We start from the raw sequence: 23,206 nt of genomic DNA on the forward strand, positions 1-23,206 counted from the left end.
AGTTGGGAGGTACCACCATGCCCCATCTTCCCCATCAACGGTTTTGCTTCAAGAGGATTAAATTAATGGAGATTCTGAAGGTGCTCGTGGTAACAGCCAAGGGTGTGACATATTTCAGATACTTATGAAATTTGATGTGAAAAAGTGAGAATTAAGTCTGGAGGTCAGCAAATGAAAATATGGTGGACCCGTGCCTTACACCCCTTAGTGTAGTGATCCCCAGCAAGTCCCACTTACTGAAGCCCTCCAAGTGTGACAACTGCTCCAGACATCGTCCCCTCCAAAGGGGGGCTAGTCCGGCCAGGTGTCTATCCCAGCCCATGAAATAGAAGGCCTCCTCCACACCAGGAATATCATTCCAGTTACCTCCGGGACAACAACTGGGATTGGCCTACCATAAAAGAAGTGTACATCTCAGTCTAGACCAAGTCCACTAAGCTCCAGGCGACATGTCGGGTCGTCCCAGCCACCTGAAAGCCACTCATTTATGACTAGGAGATGTGATGCCCAGTGGTAGAGGTAAATATTCACAGCCAATATACATACCGCTGTCATAGTCATAGCGTCCACATTTGGCCTGTGTGATCCAAGGAAGTCGACCATGCAAAAGGAAAGAACTCAGCAGCGCTGCCACATCATGGAACCAGGCGTCAGGAATATGAAAAGGAAGTTCTGCAGAGTATACAAATACTGGGGAAGTAGCATCATTTTGAATAAGGCAACCCTGCCTAAAAGATTAAGAGGAAGATTTTGCCATGCTGTGAGGCTGTTTCTAATGGTTTTTATAAGAAGATCCAAATTGAGTGTATGGGAGTGTTCAAGCAGTATTACAATATGGATCCCGAAGTACCTGAAACTAAGACGACGACTGGGGATGCCGTCTCTCCAAGCACTCGAGGCATTGTCTCCTCACAGTGCGACAAATAAGGATTTCTCTTTATTAAGACAGAGGTTTCTTCAAAGAAGCAGAGGAGTTCAATGGAATGCAGTCCAAAGGTACCGGGGTCCGCAAGATAGAGAAGGACATCATCCGCATATGACACAATTCTATCCTCAGGAGCCCTGGTCCACTGCCAGCCTCACAAGTGTGCATCGCATCTAGTGCCCGGACGTTAAATGCCACTAGTGGAGTGCAGCACCAATAGTGCCATCCACTATAGTGGCAGTGCAAACATAGACCACTGTAGACTACCTCTAAAAGTACAAATCATGTACTCTGATGTGTCAAATTAAATCCATTTGACAAAATCTCCCTTATAAATATTATTATGTCACCTCAATGTGAGCACTGTAGCCCACAAAATAGGGTGCATGGTATTTAAAACTGGCACATGTAGAAATTTGATATTACCATGTCACTACAGTGAGAAGGCCCTAAAAGCTGTTTTCATTGTGGCAGGCCTAGCTGTTCTATGTAGACAACCAGGGTATAGGTTAAAATACTAACACTGTATCATGGGAATGGGATCAACTAGAAAAAATATTTAACCAATATTTTTAATGTTATTAAAAACCCAGTTCAATAATGAAGCCACATTCTTAATATAGATTAAGGAAAAGTAACTTTCAGTAAGGTAAAGTTTACCTGCCTGAACGGTCAGAAGTCTAATTAGCATGCATTTCTGCTTGCTCTCAGCCTGTGATTAGCCTTGAATATGTGTTAATGGCTGCCAGGATTGAGCGGACAACAGGCTAACCTGAATGGAAGAGATTTCTCCTCTGAAATCCACAGAATATGCAGGGTAAGGGCTTTACACATCCTTTTTGGACACTTCACTTTACACTAGATGTTAGTATTAGATGTGGAGGACATTTGAATTACCATAGAACACTCCCCACACACACACACACCAGTACTCAAAGCACATGTTTAGATAGGCATAAGAATTTTGCCACCTTGAAAATGCCATGACACATCGCATTTAATGCCAGTTTGCAGTATGGAAAGGAAGCACTGCTACAAAAGTGAGTGGAATTATCTCTGTGAACTTTTACCCCATTCGTTAGGGCATACAAGGAGTCATTCCCACCCACTAGCTAGTGCCTGGCACAAATGTTGTACCTCGAGGCAACAATGTCAGAACACTAGACCTGCAGAAATCAGAAGAGGACTGAATCTGTCTGTGACATGAGAGAAGCCCTTGTGAACTGTGCTTGCTTACTTTTGTACCCAGGCCAAAGTAGTAGACTCCAAAGGTCAGTAGGCTAACCTTCTGTTTGGCAACAGGGAGACACCAAGCTGCAAGCAGCCTTTTCCAGGAAGTACTGAGTTGACCATGTTCAATGACCTGGACTGGATCTTGTACTTGGCCTGTGGCTGACGCACTATTAGTCTTTAAGTGCCTCTCCTGAGGTCCTGATGCCTTAGACATGGACAAATATGGTTAGTTGGGACTTAAAAGACTATGGGCCTGATTTAGAGTTTGGCAGACAGGTTGGTTTGTCACAAATGTGATGGACATGCAGTCCTCTGTATTATGATCTCCGTAGGTCTTAATGGGATCATAATATGGCGGACAGGATATCTATCACTTTTGTGACGAAGTAACCCCCTCCACCAAACTCTAAATAAGGCTCTATGTCAGAAAGTAACATCTTTGACCAGGATGAACTTGGTTGGTGTTTCAGACCCGCACTTCATCTTATCAGCCATAAAAAAAACTCCTGGGTCACCCTCTACTGACAGTCATCCCTTTGGTATGTGGCTGTAATACTCAAGTAGTTGTTCTTATGACAGGATAACAAGTTTCTATCCAGGAAGGAATTATCAACCAAACTAGCTATGCTATTATGCATGGTCTCCTACACGAATGTCTCAGGTCAGAGTTTTGGGTATCCCAGTCCGCATCGCATATTCATGCTAGGTGGAGTACATTTTACAATTGCCAGGCGAAACAAAACAAATACCAGAGTGGTTTCCTTTGCAGCCTTCAGAGATCAACCCAAACTCTGTGTAGTTAGATGTTTGAAAGCATAGGAGTATGACAGCGGACATTAGACTGGAGGTTGAGAGACAACTATCCATCTCTCTGAAGAACGCCTATAAACCTGTGTCGTTGCCATCTATTGCCAAGTGGGTACAATAGACCACGCAAGAGGCCGGTGTGGATGTGACACGTTTTGAGGCAACAGAGGAACAACACCGGGTGAGATCTTGGAGAGCGAATGAAGAAGAAAAGGAAGGGATATCACACATGATAATATTTAACTGGACTGTATGATTGGAGGACTTGGAATGTGTTACTTGGTTATCCTCTGTGTTTACCAGGAAACACACTGCGTTCTAGTTAACTCTACGTTGAAGAAATATTATTCCCTTAATTTCCTTTAACGTTGGGCAACAGATGTAGCGTTCAGTTGCGGGCACTTGGGGGCAGCATACAAATATTTAACTGATCACAGGTCTGCCAACACCCCATCCCACATTATTATTCCTTCAGTGACATGGCAGCCTCCTGTCAGGTGGTTGACGTCATCAAAGGCAGCCGAGCCCAATCCAAGATGGATGCTCTTGAAGGGGCAAAACCGGAGACTTCGGCGGTTGAGATCGCAGAGTTACGCATGCTCTGTGTTGATTTTGCGGTGTGTGCAACGTTCACGGTCTCAGTCTGTGCGGGCGAAGCTTACAGCCGGGGATCCAGACTGCAGCAGTAGCACCACGGCGAGCAGATGTTCCGGTGCTGCCCCGATTCTAGGCAAAGCCGTCTGTCTCTCGCGGTCTGCAGTGCAACCTCCGACCCATCGTTGCCTAGGTACCGCTTGGGTGACATTTCGCTGCGGGTAGGAGTCTTCCAGAATCTTTATGGCCCAGGCGCCGCCAGTGATCGGTATCGGTCATCAGTCCACCACTGGAACTCCCGGACACACCGGCGACATCAGCACAGTAGGTGTGGACCTCGAGTACCAGAAAAAAGGGCCGTTTAGGAGCAGTGGTTGTCAGGTCTCCTTTGGAAGTTAGGCATCTTTTAGGTGGACAGGTTCTGTTTCCTCTCCACTCTGCGTTTCTTACATGTGGATGCACTGGGCACACTAACTCTCCTCGGGAGTTTTGTGTCAAACCAGTTGCAAAAGTTGCCTTCAACAAAGAGACAAAACATTTTGATTAAAGCTGTGGAGGTGCTTTTGGCAGGCCGCTAGAGCATGTGGCCCAACCTGCCAACGGCTGCTCAGAACAGTAAGAATACTCTTCGAGCTAAAGTAGAAGGAGGTCAGAGGTTTTATACCAAAAGTGATCAGGAAAAAAACAACACGTCATACCGAGAAAAGTTAAGCCATTAACAAAAACAACTGATAGCATAATCCGAGCCACGAGCAGGGAGAAGCGATGCAGACTAGGCAACATGTGAAGGAACTTGTGTCTACCAGTAGGATACAAATATTAAATATTTCAATACAGCCCAAACAAGCAACTTGGAGGACTCTTCTTTGTCAAGATCGTTGTGTACAAAGATGAAAGTACGGTAAAGTGACAGATCAAAAAAGGAGCTAGAGTTGAGGTGAATTATTTGGGGGTGTTTAAAAATGGTAAAAGTCTAAAATAAAGATACATCTCCGAAAGTGATAGGGCAAGGGACCAGAAGCTAAGATGACCTTTTTAACTACCAGTTCAGTCTTCCTCCAGACCCCTTGTCCGTAAGACAAAAAATAATTTTTGACTTGTCCTAGTGACCTCCTAGCCTGTCAAACCGGACTTTTATGAATTCGAGATGCTTTTTCATACACTTACTCTGGGTTAATCTTAGGGTTATCAGACCTTTAGTACTGCGACTGTAAACCTTAGGGAACTTCATCAGGGTCCTACTGAGGTGACATTTGAGATTGTTCAAGTTTAGGCACCTTCTGGCACCATTTACTGGTTTTAGCGGATGCCCTTTGTGCCCTGTCACTGGGCCCCAGTACCTTTTTTTCAGATCCTAGTGATATGCCTGCTGAGTCTTTAGGTTGATAACTCGTGAAACTTATGGTTTTGTCCACCTAACTTTACTCGAAGAACCCTCCTTGGCTTTCCCCAATCCTAGTGGTCTCGACTTCTTTGGGGTAAGGGGAACACTGGTGAAAATGTGATCCCATGCAGCTCATAAGAACAACCATTCCTCTCGGTCATTGGAATTAGACCTTGGTGAAATTGTTGTAGCAAACTGCATATTGTCTGAATTTTTATGTTCTTCTGAATCCACTAATAAAGATATGGGTGTGTTGCTCCTGTTTGTGCCGGTACACAGCCACACTGTTTGCACTCTATACAGACTTACAAACTAAGTGCTATAACTATAACCCAAAAAGCTACATCTTGTGCATAACCGAGCTTCCAGAATACTCACTAAAGGCCATGCTCCAAATATGACAGGGAGTGCCATTTCATCTACCACTCCATGCATGCATGTATGTGGAATTCATATAACACAACCCTAGCCAAAAGTTAAACATACTGTCAGTAAATGATTGGAAAGGAAGCTGGGTTCTGAGTGAGGAGGTTGACTGTAAATAGTGGTGATGCTCTGCTATTTAAAGAGATGTGTCTTCAGTCCTTTCCAAAACTGTAGCAGGGTTGGGGTGGTTCTGATGGATACAGGAATGTTGTTTCAGATCATAGGTACTTAAATGGAGATGGTGTGCTGCCTTGTGTTTTTTTGTGTTTTACTGCACTTCCAGTCTGATTGTGTCCTGGCTGCAGGTGCATTGCTTGCCGCTCAGGTCTCTACATCTTCAAAGACTTCATGTCGCTGGGACGACGTGATGTCTTTGTAGATAGATGATGCCGCTGGTTTTGAGAAAGGTGAGGCTAGGTAGGAAATACAGTAGACTCCCATTAGAGCGAGGGTTGATGTGTTCATATTTTTTTCAGGCCTTTAAAGAGGCATGCTGTGCCATGATGAATGCCCTTGAACGGGTTTTGGGGGGAATGAGTATGTGGAGGCCTGTGTGTGTCTGGAGCAGGACATTGTTTCCATCTAGATATGAGAGTGCGAGAGTTTGTACAGTAACTCTCAGTCACTTCTAGAAGGAAAAGGTTCTATTTTTAAGTAGACACAACTGATACTAAGCTGTTTTGGTTCTCTTGGTGATATATTCCTTGAAGCCTAGTTGGTATTAATGTCATGACTTGGCATTGGGTGAAAACTGGAGTTCAAATCCATCCATTTCATTTTTTTGAGCCAACTTTGGACCAGTTGGTAGTCAGGTATTTAGAGTCCGACATCCAGGCATGTAAACAGAGAGCATCCAATTCCCCAGGCAGGGCTTGAAAAATCACCTCGTCCATGTCTTACTTGATCAGGTTGAGATATTTTTAATACTCGAGTTGACTCGGAACAGGTGTTCTGTTCAGTTGAAAAGTGGAGGGGCAATAAAAGATGCCTTTAAATCTTGTTCTTATGTCACATTTGCTCTGTATTCACAGACAGAGGTCAAAAGTCAGTGTTTCTTACAATTAATTTTCCTTCTGACTGCAGCGTTCCAGGACTTTGTAAGGTGAACTGTGTGACCTGCTGCTTAGAATGTAAATTAAAATGATATAGGGTTTCAGGTTTTTCCTAACACACATTTGAATGACTAAGTCAACTGTGCAAACATTTCAAAATATATTTCAGTAGTTGTGAAAGCCCTATTTTTACATTTCTCTGTGACGAAAAATATTTTAATAGGATGAAAACAAATCAGAATACTTTACATGTTGATGTGGAAAGGATATGCTTTCTGAAAACCAATTTTCACAGATTGTTCATACACTATATAGTTTTATCAGTAAAGCTGCAAGTTAGTGGAGAGGTTTTTGGACATTTTTTGGAAAGGTACTGTGAGTAGATGACAATATGTTACTACATCATCGTTTAGTAATATATTTATTAAAATTAAGTGTTTAAACAAACTGAGAAACACTCCTGCCCTGATGGCAATGTTGTTAGTAAACTAAAAGAAGTCCTAGGTTATGTGGGCTATACCTCATGGGTATGTGGGCTAGAATCTTGTGATGCATGCAGCAAACTTTAGTCTACTTAATCAAACAAAAGAGGTTTTTTTGTACTACAGAAATGCTGATCTCACATATTTGAAGGTGCAATCATATGTGAGAATTAAGAAAAAAGGCGACTCTCTAAACTATTTGACTAGGATCACACAATTTGAGACCCGTTTAAGGGGCAAGTACATTACAGTTAGGTCGAGTAGATTATTTAAGTTACTCGACCTGCAGGTCTAGTAACATTTTTATGATTTTTCTAGCCCTGCCCAGGCCTCTTGCAGGTTACTGGTCAGTACATATGGAATGAGTGCAAGCACCACTAGGACCCCATTGAGGAGATTCACATAAATCGACCAACACCCAGAACCTGTCCGAAGAGTAGCCAAACGCATTAAGCCAATGACGGCCTCTGACTGAGACCGTAAATATCACCATGACGCAGGATGCATTTCTAGAATTCACCCATCCTTGTGGAGGTATTGCATGATCCTCCTTCCCCCAACATGAAGTGGCATACAGCTTTCGTTAGCTCAAAAACAGTCTGTTTTCCCTGTCTCCACAGCTAAAGATATACTTCAGACTTCTCTCTGGAAAAGTGGCAAGAGGGGTTGTTCACTGTATTAATGTGCGTCACTATGTCTTTCAGGGTCGACAAGCCCCTGGACTCACCGTACACCCGATCGGAGCAGTGATGGGAACGAAGTGCTGTGTTTGTGTGGGATGCACAACTAGTGTATCCCTCCAAATCCTTTTTGCCCGTTTGCTTTTGCCTCTGAAAAATGATGTAGGCACATATCAAATGCATTGTATGCATTCGGCTATGCTCCCAAGCTAATTAGCAAATGTCAATTTTCACTGTGACAGGCTTAACTTTGGATCTGTGCAATTAGTATTATTGAAAGGGGCGCAAAACATCTGTGGATCATTTTAAAATAGTAAATTGATATGGGAGCAGAAATTGTGGGCAAGCCCTAGTTGCGCTTCTGTGGCAGCTTCCAGGCTACGACTGCTAGTGAGGTGGATGATTTACAGGGGCCTCTTCTCATTAGCGAAAAAGATACTTTTAATACTGTGAAAATACTATAAGCACCCGTTGTTAGTGCAAGTGACTTAATAGAAACTGAGAAAAGAGTGATACTTTGAAGGTAGACGATGCAATAATTATTCTGAGGCATAGTGCATACTTGATGGCATGCATGTACTTGATCCATTTCAATCATTTGGCGCTTGCATTTTAATGAATGCAAATAACAGGTTTGGTGAGCAGTGCAGACTTTGGAGATGTAGCAAAGAAGAATGTTGTATGGGAGTCCGAAACAAATCTAGGAAATAGCGGACCAAGTATTTAACAGGCTTTTCCTAATGGAGCTAGAATGGTGGTGTTAAATTATGTTGAAATTAGCATTGAAGTATCCTAACATAGCTGAATTAGCACTGCACTAAACTACGTGCAACTGTACATAGTACCCAAATAGAAATTGACAATGAACTCGAAATTCAAATTCAACACTTATTTTAATAAACTTCTGTGGCTAGGGTTTTGAACCCTTATTAAGGATTGTATGGATTACTAGAGATGGAATAGAAAAAAAGAGTCTAGGTGGAAGGGACTCATCAGGGCCAATGGAGCGAAAATTAATAATTTCGAAAAGATCAGGTTTCTCATTTGTAGTAAGCAAGGTAAAACCACTGGCAGTTGTTACAGCATATGTTATTTCTTGATTTTGGTTTGCATATGTAATTGCAATAACATCAAACCTTGGAAAAAACACCAGCAGCAGTCTTGGATCATAGAATGTGAACAATCCTAACAACCTGGAACCCATTCAGTGCAGTAAAATCAATATGCTTAAAAATTGGGCCTCTTCAGAGGAAACACCAAACCTGCAGATCATTGTTCACACTTATTCATTTCTGAGAATACCCCAAGATACTAACCATCTACCATCCTATCTTAATCCAACATCGTCCCAGCAATGCTTCAGCATTGCTGGGATGATAAGCTCCGAAGTAGTTCATCAGAGTGTATTAATGATTGCTCACCCTCCAGCCACTGAGAATTCGCTTGACTCACCATGCTGAGACAGAAGAGAGGGTCTTTTTTTGACAAATGATGGAACTGAAAGAACAACATTATATAGAGCTAGGCTTAGTACTCTTGGGGCCATATGTACAAACACTGTTTCCCATAGACATAGAATGGGTAAAAACCTTTGCTACATCTGGCCCTTGGCTCCTTATTAACAGTTTCGCAGGTGCTAGACCTCTGCCAAAACCAAAAAGTGGAGAATGTCCCGTCAGCCCTTTTTAGTTTGTATGGCTACTTTCACTGTAACTAGGAGTAATGGAACATACGCTGCTTTTCTGTCATCCAAGAGATTGTAACTGAGGCCCCAGTCCTTTATAATAAATGTATGCACCCCGCAGATAATAATTTAGTTAAACTATTTTGAGTGCAATAATCTTCCTCTTACCAGAATTTCCCCTCTTTTATCTTTGACCATAAAACAATAATTTGAAATAGTTGCTTTCCAGTTCATTTCTCACGATATATATGAACTCTCAAATATCATGTTTTTGTATTGTAGTTGTAGATATGTATAATTTATTTCTTTTTTGTCTTCTAAAACTTTGTTGACATGTATTACAGAGTTTGTTTGAATTTGATGAGTAGCTTTTTGCAAATTTATTGAATCCACTTACCTGGATACTTTTTATTTGTGAGGCATGTGTTGTATTTTTGATCAGTTGTGATCTTTAATTATTGAGGAAAAATGGCTACGTTTGTAAATAATAAAGAAGAGCAAAATTAATGGCCTCTTACTTGCTGTAAAATCTACTGCAGTATTTAGTCCGTGTCAGTCTTGTTTCTGATAATAATTGTATGCTCAAGTTACAAAAGGGTTCGAGGGGTTCCCTTTGTTGATACCGATATTGTGGACACGCTAGACGACACCCTCCCTCCCCTTGTTAGGCATATAGTTCAGTAGGTCTGCTGCCTTAGCACTATTTTACTTCTCTAGATTAGCGAAGGTTGTGAGGATGTAGATGGTGGACAGAGATACAAATCATCTCTGCAAAACAAGCAGTCAGTTGTCTGGAGTAAGGATGAAGCTCTTCTCCAGTCTTACTGGAGTATGCTGTGCTCAAGGCTTCGGTGCCTCAGGACCTCCATCTCTCCCTGGCTGTTAAAGTACATCTGCTGCCTCTTCATGTGTTTCTATGTGAGATGTTTGTGGAATTCCAAATCTAGTGCTGGAATACCCAGTGGGCAATCCTATCCTCATTTCAGCAATGATGTACAGTATATGTTTTCTTTGGAATCACCAGCAAAGAACTGGAGTTGCATATATTTGGTGTTTAAGCATTGTTCAGCACTGGGTGTACTCATGTTATCACAGCTTGAATTAGCCAAAAACAGAGCTCCTTATGTTAGCATTATCGAATAGACTGACTAAAATCGAAGACTGCTAGTTAGACGTTTTCAGTTGAAGGACATTAACGTCAATCCAGAGGCAAAACCCTCCACTTAGTATTGGATACTTTCTACTAAGATTGAGCTGGCGATATGTTCGTTTCCGTATAGCCTCGTTAAAAGCTCTAAGATAAATAACAGCGATTTACTACAAGTCAGGATCACTCAAACACTATTCTGAAACTACAGGTTCTCCAGAGCATGTTTGCTAGTGTCTTAACTAACGTTCCCAAATTGAGGGGACATCTGGTGAACATTAAAGAGCTAACAGTGACACCATGTTCAGATTAAGTGTAGGGTTTAAGGATGTGTTTGTTGCCCACAAGGCATCTTTTGGCTTGGCATTGGAATGGATTTATATGTATAAATCAAGTAAATACCTGAAATGTGAGGGAAGAATATTGTGGCTATACTCGAAAATTCAAGTTCTGTGGTAGAGATGAAACATTCACAGTCTGTGCCTTTTAGAATGGAGAACTTCATCCCAGAATAAGTCCACAATGTTGGTCAGCAAATGCCAATTAGAAAGTTGTTCTGAACTATTCTTTTGTAAGTAATTTAAATGATGCTTGGAATTAATCATTTTGATGCCCTCTTTGAGCTTTAGCACTTGGCAAATGTGGATTGTTGTACGTGGTTGTGACTCTTGTTAACTCCACCTTCCTATCAGATATTCCACTGACACCAGTAAATTGCATAGGTGAAATACCCTATAGTTCCCTTCTTGCTGTAAACTGGCTTTAAACATTGGTCCGTTGTTCCACACAGTACTGTAATGTTAAACCAAAGGAAGGGCCAAAGAAAAGGAAGGAGGGGGCAGAGGGCAGAATGTGGGAGGAGACATGAAGTAAAGAGAGAAAAGAAAAAGAGGAAAAGCAACCTGATCTTGCATATTAATCTACTGCATACAAAAAAACATTAAGCATATAAGCAACGATAAGTTAAACCTTCTTTAAAAGTTTGTCAGGTGTCCTGGCTTCGGAATCTAACTGGTATCTCCTCATACTAGGCTGTGCCCTCCCAGACCCCTATGTAAAAGGTGAATATATTAATTCAGAAACATCTCAGGATCTTGAGTCTAGAGGACTAGATTTCTTTAGAATTGTGTAAAGGCATGACATGTATTCATAGTGCTAGATTTCCTCTGGATTGCCTTCTATCATAATTTAAAACTTCCCTTCTGTATTCTGAAGGTAGTGATGTTCACCATAATTCCTGCTGCCAGTGAAAGGAAGAAAGTCTAACTAACTGTAAAGGCTCTAGCCGGTGGCTAGGGTGTTTGAAAGGTATTCTGCTGAATATACTACACCTTGAAATATGTTTGTAATGTGCAGGCATCTCCCAGAAAAAGTATTGCACGTTCTCTTCTTCAGACCATCAATCTAGAGCCTTTGCTGTGGTGCATAGCCTGTTTATTTTCTGTCACCTGCTTGCTCGAAAGATCACCACACATAGAAAACACTGCCTTCCTGAGTTTTGTTTAGAGTAGGGTTCCCCTACCTTTTCTGTAATGAGCTACTTTTCTGCCATGAAAGTCACTCAGAGCTACTAATATTATTAGTGTTGTAGTAGTGACCACACCGGGCAAGATTACATTAATGGCCACCGTATGCAAGATCACTAGCAGTGGTCATCTCAGAGTATCAGACAGGGTTTCCAGTCATAATGCAAAATAGTTTTTGTCCATTTCAGATGCCTCTATATGGGTAATACATAACTCAATGCCACTGCAGCAAGGCCAATGTATCAATAATATGTATGCCCAAAGACACATGATTTATTACTCAAATATTAGCTTTAGATCTATTTTGGAAATGTAGACATTTTTATCTGAATGTCAGGTTATGAATTCTGAAAATACACAAATTTTCGTCTTGAATACACACACTCTGTCTTATTATTATACATATATATTAATTCAGCCGAGCAAAAGCTTCTAAGTTAGTGGGGTGGACTACACACAGGAGAGCTAATTGGAGGTAGTTGGCGAACCACCATTAGCTCACAAACCACTTGTTGGGGAAGCCTAGTTTAGAGGTAGATAGTAACACTAATTGGATCCATATCACTTGACTAGCCTTACAACCTAGACACATCAATTTTATTTTTATTTTGAGTTTATTTTTGTGGGTGCATGCCTGCTTGAACGGCTTCTTGGTGCACCAGAAGCTGAGACAGTGAACAAAAAATCTGAATAGAGTTCATAAATACAGTTAGCCAATGATAAAAAAAAGAGCACCATTGGCAGTTGAGGTTATGATTTAAGAAGCAAGGTATCAGATCTGCCCAAATATAAACATGGAAGAACTTGTATGACTTGTATCTGACTGAAACTAAAGAAGGAATGTCTCCATTTGGATTAGAAAAATTGCCATATGGGTTAAGGAATTGAGAAACTGAAATACACTAAGAGGTTGATTCACTCTCCGTTTCGTTTCTTGACTTCCTTCTCTGTGATGCTTTATTATTGAAGTGTGCTCCTTATCTCTGCTAACTCAGTTTGACCACGGCTACCCTTGCAAATATTTCTTTGAATAAACACATTGGGATACATAAACATGAAAGGCCAATTAGGATCTGGACTTGTTTAATGGGTGCTTCTTTTGAAGGAAACCTAGATCTGGTAGACGTGGAAGACTGTTCACCCTTGTCAGTTAATAAACCTATTTATAACTTACAAGCCACATATTTTAGTCCCAGTTGGCCTGACTCAACCTTCTATTGCTTAAAATCAATAAAATGATGACCATTAAGTGTAGCGTCTGGGCAATTTGCTTCATTAATATTCCCAGAACATCTGACTGTTTGGACCTTTTTTCATCTAACTAAAACAATAATATTCAGCAAAAAAAAGGGCATGACTTACTCTGCAGGGGAGCCATATTGCGTGTGTAGAGGTAACAATCATAGTGACTTTATTCATAACTAATCTTTGAGTCTTGTTGAAAAGGTTGTTGTATTTATATGCTCACATGAGGCCAGTGCTGCACCTGTCCCTTTCTACTTTACCCTTTGTACCTCACAGATGCATTCTGTTTCAAACGGCACAGAGTAAACCACTTGTCTACCATTTGCTGCTCTTCTTAGCTGATTGAATGTTCTTTATATATGTTCTTGTGTTTCTGTGGCAATTATGGCTACATTTTACATTTGTTAGAATGAATCTGAGATTTTTAGTTTTCTTGATCCCTCTCTGATTGTGGCTGCACAGCAATGGATGCCCCCTATGATGGCACGGAGGTCACTATTGTGTCAGAGGAGACAGAGGCTGTCCATATCCGGGCAGCTGGTGGGCCCCCAAAGAAGAAGAAAAAATATAAAGGTGCAGGAGATCAGAGTGACAAAGCCAAAAAACCCAGGTAAGCACAGCCTGGTTTTCTTTTTGTATTTGCATCAGAATAACTGCTGCTTCTCTGTATTGGTTTTGTGATTAACACATATATTGCTGATAAAAATAAGAGTTGGTACATTGTTATGTTATTGAAACAGAAGCTTTGAAAAGAGAGAGTCCTACCCTCCATATGGTTGGTACCAATTACTGTCTCACAATGTCTATTTCGTGCTTCTCTATCCATGTCCTGGCTCGCTATTAGTGCTACACAAAGCGTGACAGTCCATACCCACAGAGTCAGTTTAAAAATAAATAAATACTGAGGCTGTGAACTTCTCCTGATGGAGTGGTGCACTAATTGAGAAACCCTTCCCAGGAGTCCTGTCAATAGATGGAATATTAGTATTGTAAAAGTGCTGCTGATGTTTAGGGTCTTTTTTTATAAAACGTAGTTTCATTTCTAGCTGTCCTGTGAAGCTTGTCAATTGCTGTGAATGTTTTTTCTGCTCATTTAAAAGTGATTTTAGTTAAGAGCTCATGCCTGGTGCTTATATTTAACCTTTCCACTTTTTAACAAAAGATAAACAAGATTTATGTTCTAGTGCTAGAAATGACTAATACATTTATGTTGGGATGGGAATATCCTCTGCATGGTGTACAGCCTTGTTCCCCTGCCCTGTGTGCCCGGCTGTGTGTATTCGGTATCCTGTTTTTTTGATTTTGGATCCAGTCTCACAGTAATCAGGTGTGTGCACAGAGGTCTAAGGTTGTCACTTGACTTGAGTGAGGTCCTGGATTTATTTCAATGTCCTTGAGGGAAACACTCAGTATACACTCTTGTGCAGACAGTAGACTTCTGTCCCTGTCACGGGTTTAGTACATAGGGCAGTGGTGGCAGCGAATCCATAATTAAGACCACACTTTTTTAGCTGTGTCATTGGGGTAAAGGCCTACTTGCCTACTTGTGTAAAGTTATGCTTCTGTGCACTTAGACAGAGGCCAGTGCTACGATCCCTTGGGTATTTTGTGCATTTTTGTATGTGTAGCATCTATGGTATATGCCGTGTGTGTAAGTAAATCAGAGTCAAGGTGGCCTTTGCCATCCATTTCAGATGCCAGTTTCTTGGCTTTTTTTGCACAAGATGGAGATGCTGTTTTCCCAGACAATGGAAGTGTATTGCTGCTATACCTGTATCTGGAGGGAAGAGATCGTGGACACTAAAGTGAGGCTACAGGACACAAGACCTGTTAGGCAGGTTTAGAAGTTTTATCAACGTTTTCCTGAGCAAGGAGCTGCTGAATAGTCTTCCTGAAGCAGTGTCATTCTGAAGATGATGGGGGTGAAGTGTAGGACTTCATCTGAATTTACCCCTATCCTGAAGCATCTGAAAGTCATCCTTCCTGCTGAGAGAGGAAAGACACCTACCCGATGTACGGGGGGGGAGTGATTGTCAACGAGGAGCAAGGTGCAGTGTGACTCCAGTGCAGTGGGTCTGCAGAAGAGGAAGGCTGTGGGGAACAATCTGTGTTGATGGTCCCCAGACTCCCCATTGCAATTCCTGGTGAGATTTGTGAAGCTGCAGTATGGCCTGAGTTGATGTGTCCAAATCATGAAGCTATGGCACGAGCTGAGCCTCTCTGCATGAAGTGTGAAGCTGTGGTGTGGCCTGAGTCAATGCAAAACTTGAGATTTGGACATGACCTGAGCAGTGGTCCCCAGCCAGCCTTTGAGACCTGTGCAAGACTAGGTTCCTGCCACAGCCTAATCCAGAGTCACTGCAAGACTTGAGACCTGGATGTGACCTGAGTTGTGATTCCAGGTCAGCCTAGCCTTTGAGACGTGTGCAAGACTAGGCTTCTGCCACAGACCACTCCTTGTGGGCTTGTCGATCAGCCTGGGCAGGTTGTATCGAGCATCCACCTGGCCTGCTGTGAGAGATCCAGCACTTCCCCGAGTAGCAATCCCTGACCTACAGCCTCTTCAACAATGTGGCTGGCAGGGAGGGAGGGAGGAACTGCCAGCTCATGCTTAGCCTGGTAGAGGGTGATAATTCAACTACAGGAGAAAAAGGGCACTTTCCTGAGAGTGGGTGGCTCATTGGGCGAGAAACTGTGACCTTAAAGATAGACTGAGCATGTTAATAGGAGTGCAGGAGTAATCTACAATGGAGCGTAATCACATTAGGTATTGATATGAGGAGTGAATCGCTTGGCCCATATTGGGGAGGGGAACTGAGTCCAATAGTGGGAAGTGGTGCAGGCGTACTCCAGTGCCTGGGCACGAAAATGCATCTTGCACATTTTTATATATTTAGTTCTAGTGTGCCACTAAAGTACTTCTTTTCTTGATAGTCAGGCACTGAATTGTACAATCATTGTGTATACAAATTAATGTTTTTTGAGTGCTGAACTCGAGCACCCCCACACTGCCTTCCTGAGAAGCATGTCGCTGTCACTCCCACTGAGAGTCAAATGCAGAAGTGGTTATATTTGACCCTGTTCGCAAAGCTGTCAGACAGATTTTGGGAAATCACAGTCAAACAGCCTTGCCCCACCCACAATTGGGGTCCACTAGCCCATGCTTTGCCCCTTGCTTCTGAAAGGGATCTGACAATGTATGTTATTGTTTTGAACACTGTTCCTTTTCTGGTTTTGGTTTCGGTATGCAAATATGAAAGAACTGCATATAATGCTTCCCCTTCATCATGTGTCTCTTTAGGGCAGTCCAGATTTCTTAGCTTACTCTCGCTAGTACAAGGAAAGCAACATAATTGGTTTGCGTGCATTTACTGACGTAAGTTTTCTCTTATTTCAGTATACATATTGGGCAACAAATATGTTTCCTGTGTTTGAGCACCATCTAGTATAATTTGGAGTTACAGGGGAGTGTGCGGCCATAGTCAGGTTTTTTGTTGCCATGTATATAGTGTAATAATCGGTCTCATTACGGACAACTGTCCTTTGCAGGCAGCATTGTATCCAATACTTTCCCATGTACTTTAAGCTCTTTCATTGGATGGCTGTATTATCTATTTCAGTGCTCTGTAGTCACTGCTTTCCTTTGTGTGTGTTCTGCCCCCGGAGCATAGCTCTCCCCTTCATTTTGCCATAGCCTGCCACGAGGGGACTATTTTTTTTCCCCTGTGCACTTTTCTTTTATCACTCCATGGGACTGGATGTCTGTTGTACTTCTGACCCGGAGTCCCTTTATTTCTTCCTTCAGATTGCTCCTGTTTTTTTCCGGTCTCCAGATCTGTACTTGCTTCAGGTTTTCTGATTATTTTCCTTCCCTTCCGCCGATCTCTTGTGTCATGATGATAGCTGCTACTGGCTTTGCCAGTGCTGGAGGCTTTTAAACTCGGCTGTTTTTGGCAAAATCAACAGTGGCAACTGGCCATGCTAACAGTATAGAAAATACCTTCTTATATACTTTCAAGCTTGTCATCATGTTGCTTCGTGTGTCGTGTTGCGCTGTGATGTTATATCATGCATTGCAGCGGCCATCAAGAATCTAAAGAAAATGTACTTTCATAATGGCTGCTGCTTTGTGTGTGTTGTATTACTCAGCACTGCTGCAAAACATTGTTTACTATGCTTTCAAATTAGCTGCCAACTTTAGCAACACAGCGTGAACACACAATGCATCAGCCATTTTGAAAGTATAGATAACTATTTTCTATAATTTTCACATAACGACACAGACGGTCGAGTATTGGCAAACCGTTTGTTCAGCATTGGCAAAGCAAACAGATTGCTTTTGCCAGTGCTAGTTTTTTCCCATCCTTCAGCAAAGCAGCCATTACTTAATATTCTAAGTAATTTATACTAGACATCTACTCTGCCCTTTCTTCGTTCCTTTCACTAATAAATTGGAAGTGCTGATTCCTGCTTTGGTCTTTCTTACCTAGGAAAAATAAATCAGAATCCTTGTACGATATTCCAGCAGCCTTTTTGATGTTTACCATGTAGAAACTAATAATTGTAAATACATTTTCCTTTATATCTGCGTAATCCCAGGGACAGGAGAGGGGATATACTGTTAATGGCAGTAGTCTACTCAAGCTGGTTAAGGGAAACGAGACCTAGTCGTCAGTGGTGGCTGGTGAACTTGAACGTGGTGGGGCGTGAGACCAAATCCTAAATATGTCTGCATGACTGTGTCAGCTACCCCAAGGTGGCTTTGAAGGGTATGAAAGAAGTTGCAAGAGATACTGAGTGAATGTCTTTCCCCTGCCAACGAAGACATAGAAGCATGACAGAGCTACCTAAAGTACAGTGCCTTGGAGTGAGAACCTAAAGGATGAGTTTGCCTGAGAAATCCTAGCCGTTTTTGATCCATACTGGTAATCATGTCTGAGATGCCTTAAGAATTCATACACGTACTGTAGGAAGCTGGTACTTTATGTGCTATATCAAAATTAGATATATTGTGCAAAGAGTCCAGGGTTTCCCTTACTAGTGGACAGGGGCTTGCTCTAGCAATCCAAAGGTGCTTTTTTTGGGGGGTAGTGTGTTCGAGCAGTCTTAGGCTTATCAGAGTGGTGTTAGACATCTGCAAATACACACACAGTCAATAAATGAGACATGTACCTCAAGAAGAAGATCCAGACCAATGTGCAGAAATAACAAGTATCTTTACTTATGTTTAGACACCACAACCAATACGGTCAGGTTAGTACAATTCCCAAGTAAAATACTTTTTGGTTTCAAAAGTTGACAGCGCATTTTTCAGAAGTGGCAATGCTATCCTATTGAGAGAAATACAGGTACAGCATTCAGGTGTAGTACAGCGATGTATGGTTCCAATCTCCTGGATTTAAGGTAAGTATTAGGCAATGTTCAGGACCACACCAACAGGTCACACCGGGCGGCACTGGGGCATCTGTGTTCAGAGGTGTAGTATGGCTTTGGGTGCCCAATTTAGTCAGTGGAGATCGGTCCAGTTGAAAAGCGGCTTCTAGCTTGGACAGGGAGCCCAATCGAGGAGAATCAAGAGGTGAGTTCTGGTCTTGAGATGCTCGGGTTGGAGGGACACCTGCGGTGCTCCTCTCCTTGGGCCAGGGGCGACAGGTGCAGAGTTGTCCTGAGTCATCGGGTTTTTTCTGCCAGAAGCACTTGGGGTTGAGGGGGCCTGCGGGCAGGGGTTGCAGGCGATGTCGGGAGACCACAGTGGGCACGTCCAAGGTGGACTCTGTGTCTGGAGAGCAAGCTGGGGGGACCACGTTGGCACTGTTGGCCCTCTTCAACTCAGGCAGCACTGGGTCAGTGGTGCTTTCCGGCGTCAGGTTTTTGCTGTCCGGAGTCCTCTCAGGGCTCTTGGGGTGCCTGCAGGATGCAAGGCGCAGCAGCTCCGCTACTCGACGGGTGTTCCTGGGTCTTTGTTGAAGGCAGGCAGTCCTTACAGGCTTTTGAAGGCACAGCAGGTTGCGTGACGAATCTACTTTGGCACAAATCGTCCGGAACAGCAGAAAGGCCGGCAGGGCTGTGGCCAAGTCAGGTGCTTCTTCCTCTGGCTTTGCTTTTGCAACTCTTGGATTTCCTACTTCGTAGATCAGCAGGAATCTGATTTCCTGGTAAACGGCCTTTTCTAGGTAGTCAGAGCAATGCATAGTGTAGCCACGCAAGCGTTACCACGCTTGCCTGAACCACTCAAATGCGTGGTTTAAGGCACCATGCATACGTGTGTTTGAGGCACTCAGCAGCAACAGCCGGGAGAGGAACCAAGCTGCTGGGTAAAGGGATATTTTTAAGGACAGGGCAGGTTAGGTATTAGAGTTCATGGTGTGGGGGGGTCAGGGTCGTTGTTAAAACAGAGTGGGGTAGGTTTTAGGGTTCAGGGCAGGGGTGGAGGGTTGGACTAGAGTTTAGGACAGGGGGGGTAGGTTGAGGACAGGGTGGCATAAGTTTTAGGGCGGAGGTTGGGGTCGTTTTTAGGACAGGGTGGGTAGGTTTTGGCATTTAGGGAGGGGGCAGAGGGTCGGGGTAGTTTTTAGGACAGGGTGGGGTGGGTTGTAGTGTTCAGAGCAGGGTAGTTTTTAGGACAGGGTGGGGTAGTTTTTAGGACAGGATAGATTTTAGGGTTTGGGGCTGGGCGGGGGAGCTACAGCTCAGAGAATGCAAAAGGAGAAAATTGGAATTTAGGTTAGAAACTTTTAAAGCTCTGGGAAGTTCTTGCCTCTAGGCCACGGATTTATGTGGGATAAAAAATGTGGGTCAGGACTCTAAAAGGGGTCTAGCAAAACAGTAGGAAAATAAATCTTTAACACAAGATGTAGCATATGTAACAAAACAGACATATTAACTACAATGTTGTGCTTTGCAAATTCATAATGTCCTACTCAAAACGAATAAATGAAATCAGAAATGAATTAAATATTTACATATTGTAATCAACAAAACACTGTACAAGCTCTGTTGCCACTTTGTCCAGAAGCAAGTATCGCCACTTTGGCAAGTGCTTGTTCAGCAGATTCTACCCACATGTCTCTTATTTCATGGGGAACAATACTCAGGAACCACACTAAAAAAAACAAATGGGAATCTGTAGCCCCATGCAAACCCCTACCACTGGCAAATTATGTACTATAGAAATAGCAGTAAGTAACAAAACCATTGACAGGAAATGTTATTTTAGTCATGCTTTATACTCTGTAAGCCTCGTGTCTCTGGTAGCAGCTTAGGCATCATAATATTACGGGGCAATCCTCTAGAGATGGACTGGTTGAGATACACTGTTTCTGCTTGCAGTCTTTTTGTGATTCATGAATGAAACCGTACACTGGAGAGAAACTATTCACAGACCATTACTCAGATCCAGTTATCACAAATGCAGCAGTGTATAGGAAAGCAGTGCTGTAATCAAAGCCAATACACTGATCTAATGTGCCCTATTCTTGTACTGGGTTTGGCCAAATTCAAATGTAAGCTTGATGCAATGCACTTTAAGAGCTGTACATGCTGTGTGGTTTGTTTAGGGGGCATTCACCTGAAGCAGTCACTGACAGCAGAGGCCTCTGCTATGCTAGTCTGTTCATCAGGCCCTTGAGTATTTGGTTTACAGAAATCATTGAACCCGTGGTTGTTAGCAAGCACGGCTCACACCTATTTCCCCAATCTCTCATTCAGTCTCACTTCTCCATATTGTTTTCACTTTGCCCTTGCCCGTTTACCCCTGTACACAGAGCTCTAAACTATCCCGGGTTCATGCATGAGTAGCTTATCTAGGCAAGGATTTTGCTTTGTATTCTGGAACTCATAGTCCCACTTTTATAATCGACTAAACTATGAAACTACAAATTACGGAAGAGAAGCATAAAATCATGACTGGATAAGCTACCCGGGCATAGATTTTAAAATGCCTTTTGTCTCTTAATCATGGCTGAATGCTGATGTAATTGGGGATGATGTACTATGTGCAGGACAATCCAGATTCAAAGCCTTGCAGCACTTGTTTGATGCAGCACATTGTCCCTGTCCCCTAACCAGCCTTCACTTCAGTGTCAGATCGTTCTCAGCCTCTTGGGGACAGGGGAGGGCAGAGGGAAAGGGGCCAATAGAAAAACAGCTACGCATCCCCACTAATACTGCCATAGCGCACAGAGTCCTGTGAGGGTATATAGAGCAAACCACGTTACTGCACAAGGAGGGAGAAAGGCAGGGGGTGCAATGTCAACCTCTTCAAGCCATTCAAACAGATCAGCAAATTGCAGGCTGCAAGGGCAAATGATGGACGGTACATCTGCTCACAGCACTACGTTCACTCCCCATAAGGTTAGATTATTTAAGAAATGTCACACAGACATGAGCAGTCATCAAAGTGACGAAATAATTACCAAACTTCTGTGGAAGCCACAGCACATTTGTTACATGAGAGCACTGAAAGTGTACGTGCCAATGCCTGCCCTCTGATGTTTTATGTCAGGAACATGTAGATGCAGGCAAACAGGGGAGTGGCCTCTCACACTTTTTACAATAAGCAGTATTGAAACAGATACCAAACAAGATACCCAACTTGGACATACCAAACGTACTTCAGCTTAAAATAAACTTGGGCCCAGTCAAGGTGGCTAAATTAACACACATGAAAGGAACACCAGGTATGAATGTTCACCTAACAAAACATGCAAAACTTTTCATGATCTGCGCTCAGAAGACCCAGCATGCCCCTTATTCAGCAGCATGCATGAAAGAAGGGACATACATATACTTTAAATTTTAACTATGTTTTGAAAAATGAAATGCAAAAGTGCCCCTTCCAGAAAGAGAAGGCCGGAAATAAACAAAAAGGTGGTGCATCTGAAGCCCTTCATTGCCTATTGACAATCAAAAAAAAAAAAAACACAGGAATTTGACAGGACAAGTTGATGATATGGGTGGTGAAATGCAGTGGGTGTTGAAGCACCTCCAAACTAACCATGATGGAGTTTAGATTGTGATTGAGCAACACAATTGCATTGGAGAAATTGCGGAGTTGAAATGTTGAAAGCACTTTTAGTTCATAAAGTGCCAAAGCTTGCAGGTAGACACTAAAATATAAATATATAATGAGCTTTCTCCTACTCCTCTATATGTGCATATTGAGGACCACACTGACAGAAGTGAGCCAGGCATTCCCTGTCTCTTACTGATTTTCAATTGAGTTGTTTTTAGATTCCTGAGTGGATAAGGGCCTAGGACTGGCACATTTCAAGGTCTGTTTTTTTAGGTCAAGCACACAAGCGCTTTTTGACCTGTTTTGTGGGCTATTTTTTTTCCTTCTGCCTCTCCCTTCCTGCTCCATGGCAGCCATGTCACTCGCAGCACAGAACAGCGCAAGCTCCATCGGCGGTATTGAAGCACTGGTCACATTGTTCACACTGTTACCTATTGAGAGTAATTTTATTTAGCTATCCCCTTCACGCTCCATAGCTTTCACAAAAACCCTTTTACATAATAAATGTTTTTTTTTTTAAAAACACAGAAATCCTCAAAGCACCTCTCTCGACACAGCAGGAGAGCTGATACTACAATATTCACTGCTCTCGGGAAACTTGCCCCATAATGCTTTGCAGGCCATTACTTTCGAAAACAAGTTTGCTCATAACTCAGCCTGTGGTGGTCCTAGGACAATGGGATCACCACCAAAATGTTCATCCTCTCTTGGTCCCCAAACTATGTTTGTGGGGGACTCAAAATAATACCCCTTCACCATTGTGTCTTTCTAAGCTCTCTCCTGACTGGAACTTTTGTTATACAGCTGGGAGTAGTTTGTGCTATAAGATCCTTGTTTGTAATATCATTACAGTAGGCTTGTTAGTTCAGAAAATGTGTAAGGCACTATGCCTTCTAAGGGCTAACTATATGGTTACATGATCATGTTCCTTACAAATGCTATTTTCATTGTGGTGCCCTCTAGGGGTTGTTCTAAGCGTTACAGTCTAGATAGTACAATATTCACATC

The 23,206-nt window shown here is 42.6% G+C and overlaps 1 protein-coding gene across 5 annotated transcripts in view; it reads left to right on the top strand.

Moving 5' to 3' along the window:
- Nucleotides 1-3,471: 3,471 nt before the first annotated feature.
- The window catches only part of HMGXB3 (HMG-box containing 3), a 330,748-nt gene continuing 311,013 nt past the window's right edge, over nucleotides 3,472-23,206 (top strand). Inside the window, exons 1-2 of one of the 5 annotated variants that reach the window (XM_069199526.1) lie at nucleotides 3,472-3,780; nucleotides 13,648-13,795. In XM_069199526.1, the coding sequence (XP_069055627.1) occupies nucleotides 13,650-13,795 (146 nt within the window). In that variant the 5' untranslated portion in view covers nucleotides 3,472-3,780; nucleotides 13,648-13,649. Of the gene's footprint in view, nucleotides 4,497-13,647; nucleotides 13,796-23,206 lie in introns of all 5 variants that reach the window. The other 4 variants (XM_069199525.1, XM_069199522.1, XM_069199523.1 and 1 more) reach the window with 4 other exon arrangements.

Source organism: Pleurodeles waltl, chromosome 7 (assembly GCF_031143425.1).
Source record: "Pleurodeles waltl isolate 20211129_DDA chromosome 7, aPleWal1.hap1.20221129, whole genome shotgun sequence".
NCBI classification, from domain to species: domain Eukaryota; kingdom Metazoa; phylum Chordata; class Amphibia; order Caudata; family Salamandridae; genus Pleurodeles; species Pleurodeles waltl.